The sequence below is a fragment of the Gadus morhua genome, chromosome 12 (genome assembly GCF_902167405.1).
Source record: "Gadus morhua chromosome 12, gadMor3.0, whole genome shotgun sequence".
Lineage (NCBI taxonomy): Eukaryota > Metazoa > Chordata > Actinopteri > Gadiformes > Gadidae > Gadus > Gadus morhua.
The window spans coordinates 24,237,027-24,259,412 of NC_044059.1; the positions used below are offsets into that span (position 1 = coordinate 24,237,027).

At 49.6% G+C, this 22,386-nt stretch overlaps 1 protein-coding gene across 3 annotated transcripts in view; it reads left to right on the plus strand.

Moving 5' to 3' along the window:
* The first annotated feature begins 440 nt into the window (after nt 1–440).
* The window catches only part of tle2a (TLE family member 2, transcriptional corepressor a), a 35,928-nt gene continuing 13,982 nt past the window's right edge, over nt 441–22,386 (plus strand). For 2 of the 3 annotated variants that reach the window (XM_030373391.1, XM_030373392.1), the window contains exons 1-4: nt 441–954; nt 9,194–9,348; nt 17,537–17,600; nt 20,790–20,834. In XM_030373391.1, coding sequence (XP_030229251.1) covers nt 931–954; nt 9,194–9,348; nt 17,537–17,600; nt 20,790–20,834 — 288 coding nt within the window. In that variant the 5' untranslated portion in view covers nt 441–930. The remainder of the gene's footprint in view (nt 955–9,193; nt 9,349–17,536; nt 17,601–20,789; nt 20,835–22,386) is intronic. The other variant, XM_030373393.1, reaches the window with a different exon arrangement.

Below are 22,386 nucleotides of genomic sequence, written 5' to 3' on the forward strand. Positions count from 1 at the left end.
ACTGTTTGCGAAATTTGAATTTTATAAATATATGAGGGGAAACAAATATAGTTTTTTTCAATTACATAAGAACAATCAGAGCTAGACTAGAATGCTAAATAGGAAGAGAACCAACAAAGGATTTTTTTCACAAATATCATGAGGCTATTTGAAGAGTGGTATGTGTTAATGTGGGATGCCCTACATTATGCGAAATGTTTGCAGAACAATGCTGAATTGGTATCACGTTGTACATGGTGGTCTACGTTCTGTGGCTAAAATGGTTGTCCTCAATTCGGACTTAATAAACGAGGAGGCTACCAAACATAAGGCTACTTTAGGTTATCTCCCCAAAGTAACTCATATGTCCCATTGAAATTCTGGCGAGGATCCGAGAGAGGGGGTTTGGTGGGTGGTGGTGGTGGGGGGTGAGAGAAGCGAGGGATTGGGAGTGTTGTGTGTGTGAAAAGAGTGTAGGGCAACGAGCGAAACAAAAGAGGCTGCGGCTGCATCGATGTGATGGTGGTGGTGTGTCCGTCTCGGAAGCCACAAGCAAACACACACATATCTGACCCGTATTCTGAATGGTTGGAAAGGCTTGGCGGAAGGGGAACGAGTAGCTTGATGATCGGCGATTAAAACAAGAAAAAAAACAGTTCGAAGAGCGAAGTTGCGAGGACTTGGACCGTCTTAGACCGGCAGGCGCATCTCTTCCCCTAACGTCGAGAGCAGTGCAGTGTGGGTTGGAGAGACAGCCCAGAACAAAGGAGTCTTGAGCAAGGAATGAGCAAGCTGAGACTAGCTTTGCCATTACCGCTTTTGAAATCGGGCCAATGCCTCTCTGAAACACCAACGTAGTAGACGGTCTACTCCATTTTAAACGAGCCCTTTCGCTCAAAAGGCAGAAAGAAGATAAGACACGAATAACCCGAACGCAAGTCGGCGGCCACAATGTTTCCTCAAAACCGTCCACCGGTAAGTAGGCTACTTCGCTACTATGCAACACCGGCAGCGTTTCCATTTCGTCTACTCCTTGTTTCGCGATGCTATGTTTTTTTTTTTTACGAACTCGGATCCCGGGTGAATGCACAATGCATGTTTAACAAGAGTTAGCCGATTCTTGAAGCGAAAGAAACTCGGATTAAATAGGTTTAAACGAGCCCAAGTTAGTTCAAACCGGGATTGTTACATATCGTCTTTGTCATCCTTGCTATTTAGTTCCGGGATTTCCTTCGGAGATTGTGATAGCATACTCCAGACTTGAAGCTTGGAAATACATTTGATATGTTGTTTTTTAAATCGTGATGCCCATGTAATCATTGTATTTCAGTAGACGGATGGTTACGTGTTACCCATGTCCACCAGTTTGAACGTAGTCCCCATGAGTCCCTCCATAGACCACATCCACTTGAATCAGTTGGACCTATATTCTCCTTGTGGGCAAAGCCAACGTCCTTGGTGCCTAATATCGTCCGGGTAGAATAAGGAGTCTTGTATTTGGTATATAGATAGTTGACCCAGATGATGAAGTGGCTCTTTATGTTTGCCCTCCTGACACAGGGCGAAGGAGTGAGTGAGTCAGCTTGGCTTGTTGACACATTCTCTCAGTAATCTCCATTTGTAATAGGACTATTCACTGTCTCCTTGTAATTATCCTTTCTTTTCATAAGCATACAATAGATGATGCATATGCTTTGTTGTAATATAATTGTGGGTTTTGTTTTCTATCGTAGGACAACTAAAACTTTTAGAAATCCTCTTTGGGTGGCTGATCTTTGGGATGTGCATAAGGAATGCAAACTAGAAACCAGCATGCTCTTATACTCCTATTTCTGCATGTGTAATGGGTGGACATTTTGTGGTGCATCATGGCTTTAATTTGTGAAGATGACTTGGGTGGAGAGCGTTTGAGATGACGGAAAAACATAAACACTCGTCCTCTAGCTTTGTGAAGTATCAATTAGGACCTGCTCATTTGCTTAACCCCATCCACAGCCATCCATCCCCCTCCATGCCACCCGGCACCCCACCCAAGAGAGTGCTTCCTCAACCCCACTCCATGCATCGGTTAGGGGGCATTAATCTTGCTGTTGCGTATGACTTTACACATGCATTTGCTAAGGGACCAATTGAAAAATAACTTCAGTTAATAGATGGGCCTATTTAGTTACCTACATATTTCCAGAATGAAATTATTATGACGTTTGAATTTGGGGTTTGGCTTATGACCAACAGGGAAATGTTTACACTGTCATTCTGTGTAACGGTTATTCCATTTTCCTCTATACCTCTTCTGGCAGAACTGACGATGTGATGTATGCTACGCGGCGCGCCACGCGCATGTGTTTCACGTGTCGCCAGCTGTGTATATCATGTAGCTTACTGCAGGAAACCAGACAGGCAGTCAGGGAGAGGCCGGGCCGTGGCACTTCTGTGGGTTTTTTCAGTGTTAAAAAACCTGATCCCTCTCATCCCAGCCGCTGTGTTTCTGTACCGAGTCCAAAACCGCATATAAACGTATGGTCTGGCTTCCCGGGGAGTGGGAGGAGGAGGGTGAGGGAGGGAGGGAGGGAGGGAGGGGGGTGTGTGTGTGTGTGTGGGGGGGGGGGGGGTGGTCTGCCACTGCCCTGGCCCGGGTGGAAGGAAGGCTGAGGGGCCCGGCTTCCAGCTCTGCATCATTCCAGGGGTTTCCGCAGGCCTACAAACTCAGGTCCTGTCTGTGTGTGTGTGTGTGTGAGGGGGGGGGGGTGGTTCGGCGATGCCCTCGGGGTCCCTGAGGACAACAGCTTAGCTCCACTCATGTGCACTTCACCGGTGACAGGACTGTTATCAATTGGTAACTGTGGCCTTCTCCACTCGCGGCACCGCGAGATGGAGTTGTATAAGTGAATAATCTTTTGGACTCGGCGACAACCAGGTTGTTTTTTGTGTTTGTTGTTGAGCTAGAAAAACAACAACACACGCAGGTCAGACCTAAAGGTATGGATGCTTTAGGTGAGATGTGTAACAAAGTGGTCTCTTGCACACCCCTGTCTTATTAATTGTAAGCCCTGACTCCTTAAAGGGAGCTGGTTCACAATTCCACCATTTTCTTGGTGGCAACAATTTTACTAAGATGGAGGCCAGTGGTAGGATAAGAGACTACTCTCCTATGGTGGGTAACCAGTAATTCTGATGTCCTCTGTCTCTCTCCTCCCCCACCGCGATGGGAGCCAGCTTCAAAGGTCGTTATTACGCATCCACAGAATGTGTACTTCAGCGAGTCACAAAATGCCACCAACTGCCACAAAGAGGACTATTTTCTTTGCTTTCGATTGGGTAACTTCTCTATTTTTCTGAGCAACATCGGGCCACATTTACAGTGTGCAAGTGTGTGGGGGTGGGGGGATTGCTAATTTAGTGTTTGAGTGACGTTAAGGGGGGGGCCCCACTTGCCTCCAAATCCTAGTAGTTTCTCTTTTCTATTTTTAGTGTTAAGAATACCTGCTCAGACTTTGTAAATCAATCACCAAAAGTTGTAAGGGAAGATCCATTGTCGTGTACTCATGATATATTGTTTACTAAATGCATAATATGCCAGAGGAAATGGTCTAAAAAGGAAGAGAGAAAAATCCGCAATAAATTAGACCATAACCTCTCCTTCTCAAAGATTTTTTCTCGATCTAAAGGTAGATGCCTGCAATATTTCTCGGTGTTCACCCATCTTGTTCAGAACATTGATACAATCAAGTCAACTGGTGGAATCGATCATTTGTTCTCAAATGCCAACAGGAGAGGAAGGATAAATCCAAGGCTTTTTACATTTCTTCGTCTTTTAATTTTTAACACATGGCCAATGGCCAAGACACATATGCGTCCTCGCTGCCCGAATGTAACGTAATCCCAGGACTGCTGGCAGTGGGATGCGTATGTACCAAGCAATCCTGTCCTGTGAGGTCACCCACCTCCCACTGACATCTTGGCTCGCTTGACCCTGGTCGAGTTCCAACCCGAAAGGCTCTATTGCAGGCATGGGAAGGCTGTCCATAGGCAGGGTGAAGGATTGGTTACGCTCACAGAGAAGTCTAGAAAGCGGCTAAAAAATACAATGCATCGGTTTCATCTGCCAGTATATCAAAGCATAATGCACATCAATAAATTGCACACGGGACTAAAACCGTTTTCTCTCAAAGGTCTGCTGGGTTGAAATCAGACGACATAAAGGTTTCTCTTATATGGTAGTCAAACGAGAAAAGAACCGGGTCCACCTGAAGTGGGAAGCGGCCAGCGGGGCTCGCCATAGGTTTCAGCCGATGAACCCGGAGAAGGGACCCGCTGCACCCTCCGAGAGAGCTCTCTGCTTCCTGACTCACAGCATGCTTTCAGCTCTTTATCTCCACCGCTGCCCTGCAGAGAGAGCCTGGCTATCGATCAGCCTCTCGCCTGCCTCCCTCGCTCTGCCAACAATTAGGAAGAGAGAGAGAGAGAGGGGGGGGGGGGGGGGGGGGGGGAAGAGTGTGCGTGCGAAGAAGGCGAGGAGGAGAGAAGGAGGAGGTAAAAGGAAAGGAGCTCAGGTTTACACAAGCTTTTGTGGAGGTGCGTCTCTCGGCGGAAGGAACAAACAAGCCGGGAGGGGGGTGGGGGGGGGGAGGTTTACCTAATAAAGGAAGGCACCTCCAGCAATTACGCCAGCTGACAGCCAAACTGTGGCGCACCGCTAATACTGGCTGACAGCAGGGAAATTTGAATAACGAGGCTTGCAGGGGAAGCGGGAGGCGGGGGGGGGGGGGGGGGGGGGGGGGGGGGTAGGGGCTTGGAGGCGGTGGGTGGTTGTAAGAAAATGGCAGAGAAAGGAAGATGTGTAATGCTAATGAAACAGGTGTGGGGGTGGGAGGGAGGCAGGGGGGTGTTGGGGTTCAGTCCTCCCTCTCCAAAGCTTTAAGCATGCAAATAGACCTTGCCTCCTGGTGTTGCAGTCGCGTCATGCGTGCATGAACCGTGAACTTAAACGTGTATGTTTATTATTAAAAAAAAAAATGGCGTTCCGGTGGCATGTTATTGTTTTTTGAGGCGTTGACCCCCGTGTTGAGGGGTGTACGGCGGGCGTTCCCCATAAAGTGTGTGGGAGATGGGGAGACAAGTGAAGGATGAGCGTAGCGCGAGATGCTATTTTGGGTACGGAGACCTACCCTCGCTACCGTGTAATGTGGTAGACGGGCCAGAGAGGGAGATGGCGCTCAGTGGGTATTTACTCTAAATAATGATTGACTCTGTGGGTAAGCAGCGTAATTAGCGGTCTGGCTAATGAGCCGAGATAGGTGGTGGAGGCACGAAATATCTGGTGTGAGCTGGGAGATGTGGCTCCCTTTTTAAGTAATTATTTTTGCTTTACTCGAGTGAATGTAGATCTTCACATCTGTTTTTTCAAAGAGCGCTGTTGCCCATTTTTGGTTTGTGATGTGATTAGGTCAGGTTTTAATTTGAAGCTCAGTCACGATAAGCTATGTTCCTTTTGGAAGTTGCGTGTTAAAACATTTATTTATGTGAGGCGTTCAGTCCTAAAGGTGGACACCATCACATTCTTTTTCCCCAAACATGTAGTCTTGAATTTGTGGTACCTCTGCCTCCTTTAAGACATTCTGTAGAGAAACTGCAGTCTTTGATGGACTGGGGAAGTTGTATTGCAGCACTGTCTGCAGGAGCTGAAGTGTGATGTAACATCCCTGCATATGCTATAAGATTGTATCATCAAAATAGAGCAGTAAGAGGTAAGCAGGAAATGACCTGACAACATGAATAACCTCTTTGAGGACTTTGAGGTAGTAGCCTGGCTACTGTCTAGCCAGGCCTCTGGTCTCCTTGATACCATGTGGTTGGAGGATCATGCTATCTCATTTCTTGAAACATTTTGCTCGAGGTCAACCGGACAAGTCATAGTCAAACCCATTGCAGAGCATTCAGCATAATTCCAAATGTTGACACCGTCTTATGTTCACCTCAATGTTCTCTCAGTTATATTGGAAAGCGATATTTCCCCATTCATTCGTTTTTGTGGATGATGCAATGAATAGATTTTTGGGAGACTGTATCAACTTCTATATTTGTTAATATTATCGTCGATGCATGGCTATAAAATGTTGACAAGCTTTATGTCAACATTTTACAGCCTCTGGAACTTTCTGTCTGAGTGACTGTGGTTGCACATGTGTACACACACGCACACACGTGTGTCTTTGTGGGGTTGGACGGAGGGGGGGAGGGGGTTTACAACAGGGATATGAGGGCATCGTGGTTTGCTGCTTGTGGCGTCAACTCAAATGAAAACAACATTAATTACGTTGAAGGAATGCCACACTCGCACACACTGAAGAGTGTGTGTTTTTATCTGTGCATGCTCATGTGTGTTTGTCCTTGAGTGTGTGTGTGTGTGTGTGTGCTTAATGCATAACCCGCCCTTTTAATAGCTGCCAGATCTGTTATGAGGCTGTCCTAATTTGTTGCATACAGACCTAGTGCTAGTGTTGTTCTGCCATTACTGACCGGACCCCCTTCAACCACATCCAGACCAGGGTTAGGAACACGGAAGAGACATTCTTATGCCATGACCGCTGTGTTTAGTCTCCCTCTCGCAGTCCGACTCGTCCTCATGTGGTCCTTCTTTAATCACCACGACGGGCTTGGCGTCTCGTGGGTTCTGGGGCCGACGAGTGTGTCAGTGTCTGCGTTGGTAACGCTCACAGGTTACGGGGTCACGGCTGCTGGGAGCTTCTCCGTGCATGTGCAAAGCCTCGGTCGGTCTGCGGCACTCGGAGTCGGGGTGGATCTGAGGAGAGACGATCCGGTTCTGGCGCCCGCCAGACGGAGCTGGCCTCATCGTCTGGCCTGGACTTGGCACAGTTGGATCGGGTGTAGTGCTGATATGTAACCGCCCCAGCTCCTGGCCCTGTCTTACCTAATGGGGCACATGCTCACTCTCTGTTATAAGATGGCCTGCTTGAGCGTCCCTTATAAGAAAGCTTTCTCCCTGTTTGTGGGATGGACTGCTGTGGGCTGTGACTTCCAGAGAGAGATGTAGGGGGGTTTACAAAGTTAATGTCGTGACCACTGATTCGGCAGTGATTGTTAAGGTGTTGTGGGGGGGGGGGGGGGGGGGTTATGTTGGATAGAAGAAGAATGTACTTTATGATGTCTTTAACGTTGGCGGTATTTACATACAACAGTAACCTTGCCCATGTCCTCTCTCCTCTGAACCACCACCACAAACAGCACCATCGCCTCCAACCCAAGCATCACCAGCACCACGCAAACAACCCCTCAGTCAGAGCCTCTCGGAGCCCGGACGGCTGACCTGGCAGACGCCCGGCGCAGTGCTTTCCTTTAGTCTTAAAGAAATCCATTTCTTTTTCACTTCTCGGGCCGTTCCCCAGTGTCAGAGCCGAGGCTAACCTCCATCAGGGCTAATGGTGGTGGAGCGGGGGCCTCCTGCCCTGATGAAGATTCTGCCTCTGTGTGCACCTGCACTCTGAAGCACGTGGCTCTGGGAGAGGAGGGGAAAAAAAGAAGGCAGCGGGGGCTTGGTGGGGGGGGGGGAGGTTGCTGGGTAAGAGTGAAATGGAAGACAGAAAGGTGAAAGATAAAGGAAAAGCGAGAGAGAGAAGGGCAGCTGCCCCCTCCCTCCTCCACCTTTCTGCAAAATGGTGTGTGTGTGTGTGTGTGTGTGTGTGTGTGTGTGTCACATCATGGGCATCTGTGCATGAAAAGTGCTGTGTGTATGTGTCATGCGAACAAGGCTTACAATTTGGTGCGTGTGCGTTAGACTGACAATGTGCGTGTGCCTGTGTTCTTGGAGGGGGATCGGGCCGACAGATTGAGAGCAGCTTGTTAGAGGAGAGGAACAATGAGGCCACAGCCCCTCTCCTCTTTCCCTCTCCTCTCTTTCCCTCTCTGCAGGGCTCCTCCTCCTCCTCCTCTCCAACTCTAGTCCTCCCCTGCCCCTTTACTCTCCATCCCAACCTCATTTTCTAAATCTCATTCTTGCTCTCCCCTTTCACCAATTAACAATCTCTCCATAATCTCCGGCTTCTTCTCTCTCTCTCTCTCTCTCTCTCTCTCTCTCTCTCTCTCTCTCTCTCTCTCTCTCTCTCTCTCTCTCTCTCTCTCTCTCTCTCTCTCTCTCTCTCTCTCTCTCTCTCTCTCTCTCTCTCTCTCTCTCTCTCTCTCTCTCTCTCTCTCTCCCTCCTCCTCCATCTCTCCACCCCCCCTTCCGCCCCAAAAAAAGTCCTCCTTCCAGTGATATCTGACCTTCCAAAATCCATTATTCATTAATCTTTCTTCTTCTGTGCTTCTCCACAGACACAGACAACCCCCTCCACACACACACATACCCCACTTGTACTCATCTTGCAGTCGGTCAGGAGGACACCCACACACGTGCAAACAGAGATGCATGGCTCGGCTTAAATCGACGTCGGACATGTGCTGCTGCTGCTGCGCATGTAGATCCAGGGCCGGCGCCCTCTTTCACACACGCATGCTTTAGTCTTAGCCATGCGGTTCATCAGCATCGTCTACACCTCCCCTTCTCTCACAACGCTGCTAATCCAGCAGCAACCGGACATCACACACACACACACACACACACACACACACACACACACACACACACACACACACACACACACACACACACACACACACACACACACCCCTAAACTCTCCACCCCCTTTTTTTTCTGCCTGTCCTGGAGCATTACCCTACCGGCTGTGTTCTCCTAATTGCTCCGGACCCTGCAGAGTAGGGGGGGTGGCATGGGGTGACGAGGTCTCCAGCCATGATGGGAGGTTCTTCCCCCCCCCCCCCCCCTCTTTGTCGCTCATTCTCCAGGCCCGCCGTGCCGCAAAACAAGTGTTCTTTTGGCTGAGCGGCTCTTGTACACACACATGTCCCTCCCATAACACACACTCCAAGCTGCCGACCAAGCATACACATGGACGGCATGTGACTTTGGTTGATTCCGTTTCCTAACCACACGGGTTCCTGTAGAGATGCCGCTCGGATAAAGCGCCCACGTGATAAAAGTTTGCACAGCTATAAGAAAGGAGACTTTGAACTTCCAAGGACTGCATGAAAGTATGTCGGGGTGTGTGGTCCATGATGAATATGACTCGAGCTCGTACATGACTTTTGCATAACATGTCCCGCTAACTCATCACCCGACACCTCCTTTCTCCTCAGGCACCTCTGCAGGCGCCCCCCGGTTCCTCTGCCAATGCGGTCGCTGCTGCGGCTGCAGCGGCCTCTGGGACCCCCCAGTCGCTGAAACTAACGTACCCAGAAACCCTGGACCGCATCAAGGAGGAGTTCCAGTTCCTCCAGACCCAGTACCACAGGTGTGTTCCGCCGTCTGTCACTCACAGGGAGGTGTGAACACAGGCTTTGGACCGGGCAACAAATCGAAAAGAGAGGAAGGACATATGGCAACGAGAATAAAGCAGATTTCTTAAAGATTATCTTGCATCTTGTATCTCCTTTTTTTTTTTTTTTTTTGTGGAATCCAAGCAGGGCTTGGTGTGCACTTTCCTCCATGGCTGCGCTTTATTGTTTTTATGAGTTGTGTGGAGTTATGTCTATATAATGTTTTATAGTTATTATGTTTTGGCTTGGACGCAGCATTTTTCCTGGCATCGTTTGTGTGTGTGTGTGTGTGTGTGTGTGTGTGTGTGTGTGTGTGTGTGTGTGTGTGTGTGTGTGTGTGTGTGTGTGTGTGTGTGTGTGTGTGTGTGTGTGTGTGTGTGTGTGTACGCAAGACAATTAGCCTGTGTGGCTGACGGCATTCTGTGCAGGAATGTGTCCAGAATGCTTTTGAAAGTGGGTCTGTGGTTGGCTTTAGTGTCCCAGACCCACAGCGCTCGCTTGGCAATTCTTCAGAGGCTCCCCTTCTCCCCCACCCTCCCCCTTTCTCTCTCGACTCTCCACATCCCACTTTGATACCGTTGCCCAGGACTCCCCCTCCAAGCCCCTTTGTCCTCTCTCCAGCTTCTATTGTGCAGCACCCGGCCCCACTGTGGGGGGACGGACACACACACACACACACACACACACACACACACACACACACACACACACACACATCGGCTGCATGTTGTGCGTGCCAAGCCATTCTCGTTAGCCAGTAGCTTATAGTCTGCCAGTCCAAACAAGCGGCTGACCTGGCCTGGAACGGCTGATTCCAGGCATACCTTCGGATGCCCCCGAGCCGATTTCCCCCCCCCCACCCCCTCTTCTGCTGCACTGACACACACACAATGGAAAGCTAGGTAGCTCCGTACAGCCGCCGCCGCTAATCCTTTATCATATCACAACGCTCATTCAATTCCTGACTGGAGCCGGATCGAGGCGGTTCGTCACAGTGCGACGGGGTCACGGTTTCCCAGCGGCGCAGTCAAGAGTCATGCGCTCCTGGAATGTAATCAAAAAACCGCGCACAAAAAGTTCACAGCAAGTTTCCAAACAAATTGAAATTCTACATAGCCCGGAGGGTGGTCCGAGGCTGGCCGCGGTTTGTGAAGACGCTGGCCTGACGGACAAACCTGAACTTCAACTTCAGACCTTTTTTTTGGATGTCCCTCCCTGGATCTGTTGGGTCGAGGGAGGGCATTATCCGTTCCACTCGGCGGACGTTTTGCGTCGTTTACCTGCCTCACCTTAAGACACCCGGGACTTCAGCTCCTTTTGTGTTGAACACAGGTGGCAGGAAACACGTAAAACACATTAAAGCTGAGATCACGGAAGCGGATAGGGAAATCAGGGGAGGGGTTGCATTCAAACCGCACTGGTTTTATTGGGTGTCTTTTTTTCAAGATGCGCATTAAAACCCAGGCAAAGGGCTGGGCCTTTATACCAGGATGCTTTGAGGAGTGCTGGCTGTCTTTTACATATTTGATGGCTTGATGAATGTGCAGATAAACATCCTAGATGATGCTCAACGGTGGCAAGATTGCTGCTTTCTGCTTCCCTTCCCTCTCCTCCCCTCCCCTCCGAAACGGACATCGGAGTAGTTTGAGAAAGCTGAACGCCATGGCAACGTGGCGACTAACAGTCAAGAAGGTCGACCAATGATTGACAATAGACGGTATTGGATTGCCTTTTTAGATCGCTCTCTCATGAAATGTTGATTTGACGAGGCCTTTTGTGCGGTGGCGCGGTGCTATCCGATTTGCGTAGATTGATATTATATTGCAGGCGCGGGCGTTCTCCTTCTGGTTGCGGAGGTATAATGAACAGTGGCCATGGTGCTTCTCAGATTTTCAGATGGTTCTCTGTGCTTGGAGTGCATTTTCTATCTCTGGCTCTTTCTGAAGCCAGCATTCAAATCCACCACTCAAAAGAGAACGCAAGTGTTAGACTTAGGAGAGTACTAGTTGATATGCTTAGTCATAACTGCATTGCCATATACGCAATTACCTGAGTAAGTTATTGGGCATGATTTACAGAGGAGAAAGCCTGACTTTAATTCAATCACTGTTTTGGTCATTGCACATTTTGAGAGACGCTTTTCTGCTTCTGGCATCTATGCCCCTTGACGTGCAGTAAGAAACACACAGACACAAAAGGACACGCACGCAGAGACAAACACAGAAACACGCACGCAGACACAGACTCACAGACGCACAAAAACACACGCGCAGTATAAATATGCATGCACAAAATGACAGCTAAACCCACAGACTTAGAGGGACATTTTGCATGGCCACACACACAAGATCTCGAAATAGTAGGGCTTATCTTTGTATTTCTGTGCCGGAGAAGGTGGCTGGATGCTGATCGATGTTGGATTAGTGGGCAGGAAGGGGGCCGAAAAGAGATTAGTCTGGTGTGAGAGTGTGCATTCCAATAACGAGAACTATTTTGGTTGTAAACTGTGTGTGTGTGTGTGTGTGTGTGTGTGTGTGTGTGTGTGTGTGTGTGTGTGTGTGTGTGTGTGTGTGTGTGTGTGTGTGTGTGTGTGTGTGTGTGTGTGTGTGTGTGTGTGTGGGGCAACGAGGAAGGGGATGACGGCTGTGGGTTGGTTCAATAATTAACATTCTGTGTGACTGCGAGCGTGTCAGCTCTAAACGCTCTCTAATCAACCTGCACGGTGGGGGGGGGGGGGGCGACAACACAAAGCCTTCATTACTGTATCACACGTACGCACGCACACGCTCGTGCGTCCGTAGCGCGGGGCTCACCGCGCACTCTGCTGCAGTGACAGGCGGGCTGAGTGCTCCTCCCGCACGGCTCGCCCTCAGAGCGACGAGTGCACGGGGACGAGGGGGGCGGCCGCGACGAGAGGCGCCGCGTCCTCCACGCCGGAGCGTGAGCTGCTGTTCAGTCCCGCAAGGTCAGCTGCACTCCAGTGGAGACCAGCACCGGTCCCATAATGGATCCCTCCTTAATAATGTCCTCAATTAACGCCGGGCGCCCGGGGGGAAGAGGTGTTTAATGAGGTGCCCGTCGTCATTTTTAATATGAAACAATATTTACGGGCCTTCTTGATCGCGGCCGAGGCGTGACACTTTCATTGGTGAATCCGTCCGCTGGCCGGCGTTTTTAAAAGGCCGGTTGTGTGCGGGGTATAGGTTTATGTGCGTGGGCGTTCTTCTGCTGGGTTTTAATCGGTGTCCGACTGTCCGTCCATCGCTAGTGCTTTGCAGAGGAAGCAGGATTTGGGGTCAGGGTTTTATCGACATGTTTGTTTTTGTTTGTGGGTTGTTTCACAGAGAAAAACCCTTCCTAATACCGTGTGTGTGCACAGGTCTCAAGGATAAACACTCGCAATGAGGTGTGTGTGTGTGTGTGTGTGTGTGTGTGTGTGTGTGTGTGTGTGTGTGTTGCACACACTAGGGATGGGGGGAAATAAACAAAAGTAAGCCAGAAATAAGAATGCAATCTTCGTGGAAACTTATTATGCTACCATCCTACAATGGGCGTAATGGTTTGCCTATAGTTGATTTGCTCTCTAATAAAAAAGAAATGCACTTTAATATAGAACATTAAACCACACAAAAGATAAAATCACATAATTTTGCATTATTTACAGAATCGCGATACATAAGGTATCCACAGTCAAAAATGACTGTATTATATCGTACCGCTAGGCTCCTGTCCCTAGTTCACACCCTGGGGATGGGGAAAGACTTCCCCAAAGCCCACCGGGTGGGGGGTGTGTTTAGTTGTGCACGGGTGTTGGCACACGCGTGTGGGGGGGTTTTGAAGTAGAAGGGGAAAGAGAGGAGCCGATGGTTTCCCAGTACTGACGCAGGAGAGCGCAGCACTGAGCATTAATAGTTGATGAGATGTAAAGTGAACATGCATATACCTGGAGGGTGTGTGTGTGTGTGTGTGTGTGTGTGTGTGTGTTTGTTTCCTTGTGTCTGTATTGGTTGATTTTGTAGTCGAAAATTGGGGGTTTGTGTAATTTTCATATAAATGGAATTATTACAAAGAAAGGTTAGAAAAAATTCTTTAACAATTCACATAATACATTTATTTCTTCAGTGAGAGTTACAAACATTTGTTATGCGGGCGTGGTATTGCAATTTGTTTTTCATTCGTTTTTTGCAGGCCGTGTTATCCCCATGGTTACAGCTTTACACAACTTTGATACTTATCAAGTACTGTGTATGAGTGTTAAAATTAGCAGTGTTGTTTTGCACTTATACTATTAAGCTAAGGGTCACGGAAGCTTACCCCTCTCTCGGACACGGCCATCAACCTTTGCTCAGACAGAGCTCCACACATCGACACTCTCCTCGCCACCGGTGTCCCTTGCTCACACACCACAAAATAAATGCTGCCGAAGTTCCGAGCAGGGTGGAACGTTCACAAACTGGTTATCGGAGCCAACCCCATGTCCGGCAAAGTATTCTCAAAAATGAAGGCCTTATTTCAGTAACTGTGATGAAATGGCATCGATTAATATTTGGACTATAATTTTAGACTTATCACTATCACCAAGACACATCAATTTCTAAAGGGCTCTGTGTGCTCTCCTACTGCTTAAAATAACTGCCTTTTTTATTAAATTATTGATGATTGATGCTTAGTTGGTTCATATGAAAACATTGGCTAAGAAAAGGGCACCTCTGATTCTCAGAATTCAATAAGAAATTTGGCGTTGCTTTAATCATCATTTGTGGAGATATTTGAAGGGCCGTGGAGTAAAGAACAACGTACAGCAGAGGTCCAGTTGCTGACATGCTAACTATAGCCTCTATTCTAGTTTAATCACCGTCAAAGGTAAAGCCCAAGAAGGTGTGTGTGTGTGTGTGTGTGTGTGTGTGTGTGTGTGTGTGTGTGTGTGTGTGTGTGTGTGTGTGTGTGTGTGTGTGTGTGTGTGTGTGTGTGTGTGTGTGTGTGTGTGTGTGTGTGTGAGTGTGAGAGAACCTTGGCAGGTCCACGTGGCCACCTGAATGCTCATGTATTGCATCCAGTCATATGTTAACATTAGTCTGTGTGACTAAATAGTTGTGTGTGTGTGTGTGCGCACGCTGTGCTGACTGAGCTGTCTGTGGGCTGGCAGGCTGCTGATTTGTAGCACGTTTGGCTGATCATCTTATCTCCTGTCAACGGCAGGGAAAGATTGGAGGGACCAAGTCCGCCATCTCCATCGCTCTCGCTCATTCTCTCTCTCTCTCACCCTCTCTCTCTCTCGCCCTCTCTCTCTCTCCTACTCAATCTCTTGCTATCCCTCTCTCCTGTTTGCTCGCTCTCTCTCCTTCTCTTGCTGTCTCTCCTGCTCCCTCTCTCTCCTTTTGCAGTCTCTCTCCTATATCTCTTGCTCCTTTTCGCTTTCTGTCACTCATCCTCTTGTTTACACACACGTGCCAGCACGCACACACTTCTGTCCTTGCTTCTTTCTCTCCTCTGTGTTTTTAATTTCACTGCTCTGCCATTTTTGTATTGCTCTTGCTCTTCATCTCTCTCTGAATACTAGCGAGCCAAGGACTTATTATTACACACACACACACACACACACACACACACACACACACACACACACACACACACACACACACACACACTACTATCTGCACCTAAAGACACACCCTCATAGAGGAAAGACACTCACCAAGTGCACACACACACGGTCATTTCCTTTTCTTATAGTTGTATTCTCCTTACCTAAGGGACGGTCAGGGCTCTCACTAGACTGGATAAGCTAGCGTGTGTGAATGTAGAGATTGCTCTTTTCGTACGCATCCATTTCCGCCGGTGGACAATGAATCCATGAATGACGGACTCAATGTTGCAGAAAAAGAAACCAAACATACAGACCACACACACAAGAGTAAACATGTTGCGCTCCTCAGCCTAACCCCTACTTCCTGTCGGTGTGTGAGTTTTTTCAGAGGTCTGTCAGCCCCCAAAGTCCCGTTTCCTGTCTCCCAGCTAAGCGCTAGATAAGTAGCCCGATAACGTTGCAAGACGTTATCAGTCTATTAATCCTTTTTTAAACATCTTTGCCAAAGAGTTCAAAACAGCCAACCTTTATCTTTAATCCTGCGGTTAACAGAGTGAGTTTGTGCCCGTACTAGAATGCACATGCAATAATTTACATTTTCCCATGTGGCGCGCACACACACACACACACACACACACACACACACACACACACACACACACACACACACACACACACACACACACACACACACACACACACACACACACACACACACACACACACAGTACCGCGTTAGTTCCCACACAGTCCATCCCAGAATGACTTGTGCCGATAGGCAATTCCACTGTAATAAAATCTTTGGTGCGGGGGTGGAATGGGAGAGTTGGGGGAGGGATGATGGGTGTTGGGTGCAGGGGAGGGGGGGAGAGTGTGATGGGGGGGGGGGGGGGGGGGATTAATCCCCAACGTCCCTGCCTCTCCGTCCCTCTTCTACTCAACTGGATGGCAATGATAAATGAGTCAATTACGGGCGTATGTGTGCACAGGGCTTCAGCAAGCGACCACGGATGGGGGCTGTTATTACCTGTTGCTGCGGCCGGGGGTAATGTTGCGGTATTAATCATATTCTAATTTTCCTCCACCAAATGACCCCCCCCACCACCACCACTACGACGGGCACTAAACTCCAACCCCCTCCCCCCCCCCCCCCCCCACACACACACACACGCACTCATTCACTCACTCACTCCCAAGCTCAGCCCGGCACACTGCAATCCCTGAATCCATCTATCAGAGGACCGCAAACCAGCTCGCATAAACCGTTGGGGCCTAAATATACCGGCTCTCCTGGTCGTGCGTGCGTGTGCGTGTGTGTGTGTGTGTGTGTCTGTGTGTGTGTGTGTGTGTGTGTGTGTGTGAAGATGCTTGTTTATCCAGTTATAGGGGACACTTGGGGACAGTTAAGCCATGAGGGAGAGATGGGAGACAAAGACACGGAGAGGACAGACGCTGATATGGGACACATGGGAGCAGGCTGATGTTTGTGTGTGTGTGTGTTCTCGTATCACTCATGTGGTGCTGGGAGAGTCTTGGGATCCCACGGTGGCTGTAAACCACATTAGCCAATAACGACAAACCACGCACGCACGCACGCGCACACACACACACACACACACACACACACACACACACACACACACACACACACACACACACACACACACACACACACACACACACACACACACACACAGGTCCCTAGAGGCAGGGTGGGTCGCTGTGAGGTTCTAAGGGAAACATCTGGTGGAAGGTGGTTTGTTTTTTATTAGAAAAAGAGTAGACCCTGTCACTCTTGGCCCACTTAATCAGAAGCCTGTGTGTGTGTGTGTGTGTGTATGAACTTTGGGTTGTGTGTATGTGAATGTGCATTGGGGACAGTCAGGTAATTGTGAAGAATGGAGCAACAGAATGAGAAGTGGAGGGCACATGGATAGAGAAAAATAGTCCAGTGGGGGGAGGGGGAGGGAGGGAGGGAGGGAGGGGGGAGGGAGGGAGGGCGGGTGAGACCTTGGATGTGCCTGGCTGCAGTCTTGGCTGGATTTCAAGCTCCAAGTGTGAGTTCATCTATTTCTGATGTGCTCCGAAGTGATAATGGCTGTCAGCACCCAGAAGCCCTGCCCTCTCCTTCTCCTCTCTCTCTCTGTCTCTCTCCCTCTCTCTCTCCATCTCACCTTCTCTCTCTCTCTCTCTGTCCCTCTTGCTCCCCAATTTTCACACTCTCTCCATCTCTGTCTCTCTCCATGTGGTCCTCTCCCCGCATGCAGCTAGCTCTCTCTGTCTCTGTCACTGTCTCTCTCTCGCTCCCTCTCTGCCCTTCTCGCTCGCTCCATGTCGGTCCCTCCTTCCCTTTCTCTCTTTTTGGGTGTTTGTGTATCGGATCGAATGGGAGTGAGTCACAGAGTGGGCTCATTTGTTGTCATGTTGTCGTATTGTCTTGTGGGTTTCAGTCTTGGGTATTACGTGAACCAACAGTGTACACTATTCCATAGTGTGTTTCTTCTCCCCCCCCCCCCCCCCCCCCCCACTGCTCCTCTATTCTCATTCTTTGCCCTCCTCTTTCTTGTTCACTGCAGTTTGAAGTTGGAATGTGAGAAGCTGGCTACAGAGAAGACGGAGATCCAGAGACACTACGTGATGGTGAGACACACACACACGCACGCACGCACGCGAGAGCGCACACACGCGCAGAATGAAATGGTTGAATGAAGGTTTGCATGAACTCACTGTCAATATGCCCAAAAAAAACAACTCACACACATAACAAACAGCGCCTATATATCCGCTTCCGTTTACTTTCTTGAGGAACGTCGGACTGCACTTGACAGCTTGAGTGGAGCTTTCCCATCTGTGATTGCGAAGCATGTGTCTAGCGCACACGCGTATGGGAGCATGCATTGTAATTGTCAACAGGGCTATGAAGAAGGACTGCCAACCGAAATGACAGCCTTAGCATGTTGACGAAATGCTAAAGATCATGCACCTGTTGTTTTGAATGCATGTGCTCAATATGATTGGGTGTGACGGTGATGTTAATTATTGTAGCATAATGGGTACTGTGTGCGACTCTCAGTGGAAACGCACCTGGTGTCCTCAGGAAACCAGGTGCCCTACCTCCGCCTACGTCCCATCAGAAATCACTGCGAGTCTCCTTGGAAAAAAAGTGTCAACAAAAACGACGAGATAGGAACTTGGCCGCCGGCCACCCTAAATCAACATCGGATCTGTTGACTGTAGTGTCGATTTATGACCATAACCGTGTCCCTTGAGGTCATTCTACCCCTGGTACGGGTACAGCCCACTGGCTGTCTCATAGAGCCCAGCTGTACGACTGTCGGCTGCTTCTAGGGATATTTGGTCATTTCGGTTGCCGTTGGTGATGTTACGGCGACCGGCTGAAACCCAACGGCCCGTGCTAAGGTTCGACACTCGCTCCGCCAGCGGCTTACCGGGCGTCAACAAGTGTCTGGAGTTTGAATCCCCGAGAATTTTTTTTCCGAAAAATAAATCTGCCGACGTGCCCCTGAGCCAGGCATTAAGTACACAGGAAGAAGCGCCCGGTGGCCTGGGGTTGGGCACCGCTGCTAATCACACAAGCTTGTCCCTAGGTTTCCCCATCCCCGGCGTGGCACAGAGAGAGGGCTGTGTAGCTTCCTTGGCACAAAGCAGGCACTTGTGGATCGAGCAGGGGGAGAGGGGGGAGGAGGAGGAGGAGTAGGGGGGGGAGGAGGAGGAGGGAGGAGGAGGGGGGGGGGGGGGGGGGAGGAGAGGAGGGAGGGAGGGAGGGCGAGAGAGAGAGAGAGAGAGAGAGAGAGGGGGGGGGGGTTAATTTGGCACGACGCGACGCCCAGTCCTCTGCTCCTGGCTGCCGAATTTGGGGAGTTTGGATGTTGCTAAGCAACAGGCAAAACTTGGCACGCCGACTTTTGAGCGGAGAAGCCAGCTGCCAGGAAAAGGCGTCTTTTATGGAGACGCGCACACACACACACACACGCTTAAAGAACACACACGCATACACGCACCCTTAAAGAACACGCGCACACATGAAGAACACACGCATGCTTAAAGAACCCGCATAAAGAACATGGATGCACGTATGCGCGCACACACACACACACACACGCACAAACACACAAGTGGGCAAATGCATAAAGGACACACACATACAGGAGGACACACAACACGCATATGGAGAACAACACACATATAAATAACAAACACAACGCGGCACGCAGAGCCAGAGTGGGAGCCACACATCCACAAAAACCAGCACCCACTCATTTTAGGGAAACACAGATACACACAAAGCACAGCTCAAGACGCCTCCACAGTTGCACTCTGCCACAGAAATGCCAAGAAACACACACGCACACGCACGCACACAGAGACACAGAGCCAGTGTTAGTGAGGATGTGTGTGTGGATAGAAAGAGGACCCCTGCCATCGCCTCTTCCATCCTGCCAAGTGGTTCTGGCTGCCCAACTGCCAATCTCCTCTCCCCCAACCAGCAGTTGTGAAAAGTAAATGTCAGCCTGTCACTTTCCACGGCATCTGACTTTAAAATGCCCCCCCCCCCCTATTCTCCATCTCTCTCCCTGGCTCTCTCCCTGGCTCTCTCCCTGGCTCTCTCCCTGGCTCGCTTTCCCTAACTCGCCCTATCTCACTTGCCCACTCGGTTCCGTCTCCCTCTTACACTTTCTCTTGGTCTTTCTTTCTCTCTTACCCCTTTCTCTCTCTCTCTCTCTCTCGCCCTCACCCCTTTCACACTCACTCTCATCTCTCTCGCTTTCTTTCCCTCTGTCTTTGTCTACCTCCATGTTTCTGTCTGTCTGTCTCTCTCCCCCTAATCTCTGTCTCTCTCTGTCTGTCTGTCTGTCTGTGTGTCTCTCTCCCCCTATCTCTGTCTCTGTCTGTCTGTCTGTCTGTCTGTCTGTCTGTCTGTCTGTCTGTCTGTCTGTCTGTCTGTCTGTCTGTGTGTCTCTCTCACTCTGTCTCCGTCTCTGTCTGTCTCTCTCTGGCTCTCTCTCTGGCTCTCTCTCTCTCTCTGTCTACCTCTCTGGCTCTCTCGGTCTCGGTCTCGGGTCTCGGGTCTCGGTCTCTCTCTCTCGGTCTCTCTCTCTCTCTCTGTCTATCTCTCTCTGTCTCTCTGTCTACCTCTCTCTGTCTACCTCTCTCTCTCTGTCTCTCTGTCTACCTCTCTCTCTCTGTCTCTCTGTCTACCTCTCTCTCTCTGTCTCTCTGTCTACCTCTCTCTCTCTGTCTCTCTGTCTACCTCTCTCTCTCTGTCTACCTCTGTCCACCTCTCCCTCCCTCTCTCTCTCTCTCTGGCTCAGTTGTTGCTCAGAGCGACCACGGGCCTCAGGTAAGTGGCGGCCGGCAGAATAGCACACATCAGATGTCATTATTGCGATAGTCCCTCACAATTCTCTGCCCAGAGGGGATTTGAGGTAGCCTGGCTGGCGCACTCCCACATTCCTAAAGGAAGTACTTGAGGGTCATTCTCAGTTCCTGGGCTTTACAGCGGACCCACTGGTCTCTTTGTATGTCTTTGTGGAAGACTGAGTAGGAATAGCTTAGTGAGGCGATGAACGGCCTGCGGCCTCCCATCAGCTTAATTCATATTTCTATTTTTTTTGGTTTGCTGTTGAATGTACAGGTTGAATGCTTCATTGCTCGGTTTATAAATCCAATGCCGGCGATGGTTCATATGTTGGATATATATATATTCTTTAAATGAACAAGGCGGTTTCCCCCGCACCATTGACCATTTTATCACGCCATTCATGTTCACATTAACATGTAATGAGCCATGTCGTTCTCTCTTCACAGTACTACGAGATGTCCTATGGCCTTAACATTGAAATGCACAAACAGGTATGTACTCAATCTTCCAATGGATTGTCTGTCTGTCTGTCTGTCTGTCTGTCTGTCTGTCTGTCTGTCTGTCTGTGGTCACGTCAATGTTCTCTCTACTTCATGATTCGTCACTGAGCTCTGTTTTACATCTCCACAGGCCGAGAAAAGCGTGCACATGCTCACACGCAAGCACACATGCACGCACGCACACCAAACACGTACACAAACACACAAGTCATTCAAGTTTATTCCATCTAATCCTAGTGCAGAATAGTATCTCTTTATCCCTCTCTGGCTACTTCTGTGTGTCTCTTTCTCTTTTGCTCTTCTGTCTAGTTCCATATCTATCCAGCTTTTTCCCTAGGTCTCCTCTCTGTCTAGCCATCTCTCTAGGTCTGTCTCTCTCTCGCCCTCTCTCGCTATGGTTCTGTCTAGCTCTCGCTCTGTCTAGCTGTCTCTCTCTCTCTCTCTGCCAAGCTGTCTCTCTCTCTCTCTGTCTAACTCTCTCTCTGTCTAACTCTCTATCTCTGTCCTGCTATGTGGGCTGCCCCCAAACCCCCCCCACCCCCCACCCCCCACCCCACTATAATGTAAATGTGTGTGCGTGTGCGTGCGCGCGGGACCCTGTGTGGAGGCGTTAATAGGATCCACAAACAGACTTCATCTCTGCACAGGCAGACGGATGAGAATACTGTGCCCTTCTCAACCCCCCCCCCCCCCCCCCCCCCCCACCCCCACCCCTCCCCTCCATCTTCTCCTCGGCTCTTCCCCATCATAAATCCCTGTCTGCTGCTCCTCCACCCTCTCCTCCTTTATGCCACACTCCTTTCTCCTTGCCCCTCTCTCACTTTCTTTCATGTCTCTTTTAATGCCCCTCTTTCTTAATCTCTACCCTATCCAGACGCACGCGCGCGCGCGCACACACACACACACGCCCACACTTTCTATTACTCATTCTGTTCTCCCGCTCTCTCTCTCCAAGACATACAGTCCATGCTGAAATTCACTTTAAATCAGGTCACTGCCTCTCTGGAGTTGAGGCTCTGTCTTTTTTTTTTTTTTTTTCCTCTCTCCTTTTTTCTTCTTCTTCTATCTCTTCCTGCTTTCCTATCTCTTCATTTAAATTGCTCTGATTTTGAAATGACCGGTCACACACACACACACACACACACACACACACACACACACACACACACACACACACACACACACACACACACACACACACACACACACACACACACACACACACACACACACTCACTCTCTAGCCCTCACATCACCCCCCCCCCCCCCCCCCATGCGCATTATAATTCTGTCTTGGCTCTTCCGTTTAGCCTTGCATCCCTCCTTCAGACACCCTGCTGCACTGTCATCATTGTTCCATTTTTCTCTTTCTCTTTCTGTCTCTCTCTACGCCTCTGTCTCTCTCTCTCTCGAAGATGTCATTTAGTTGCTGGCGATCTCTAACAAGAAATCATTGTGTCTCCCTGGGCTGGTGGTGTGTGTGTGTGTGTGTGTGTGTGTGTGTGTATGTGTGTGCGGTGGGAGAGGGGGGTGTGTGTGTGTG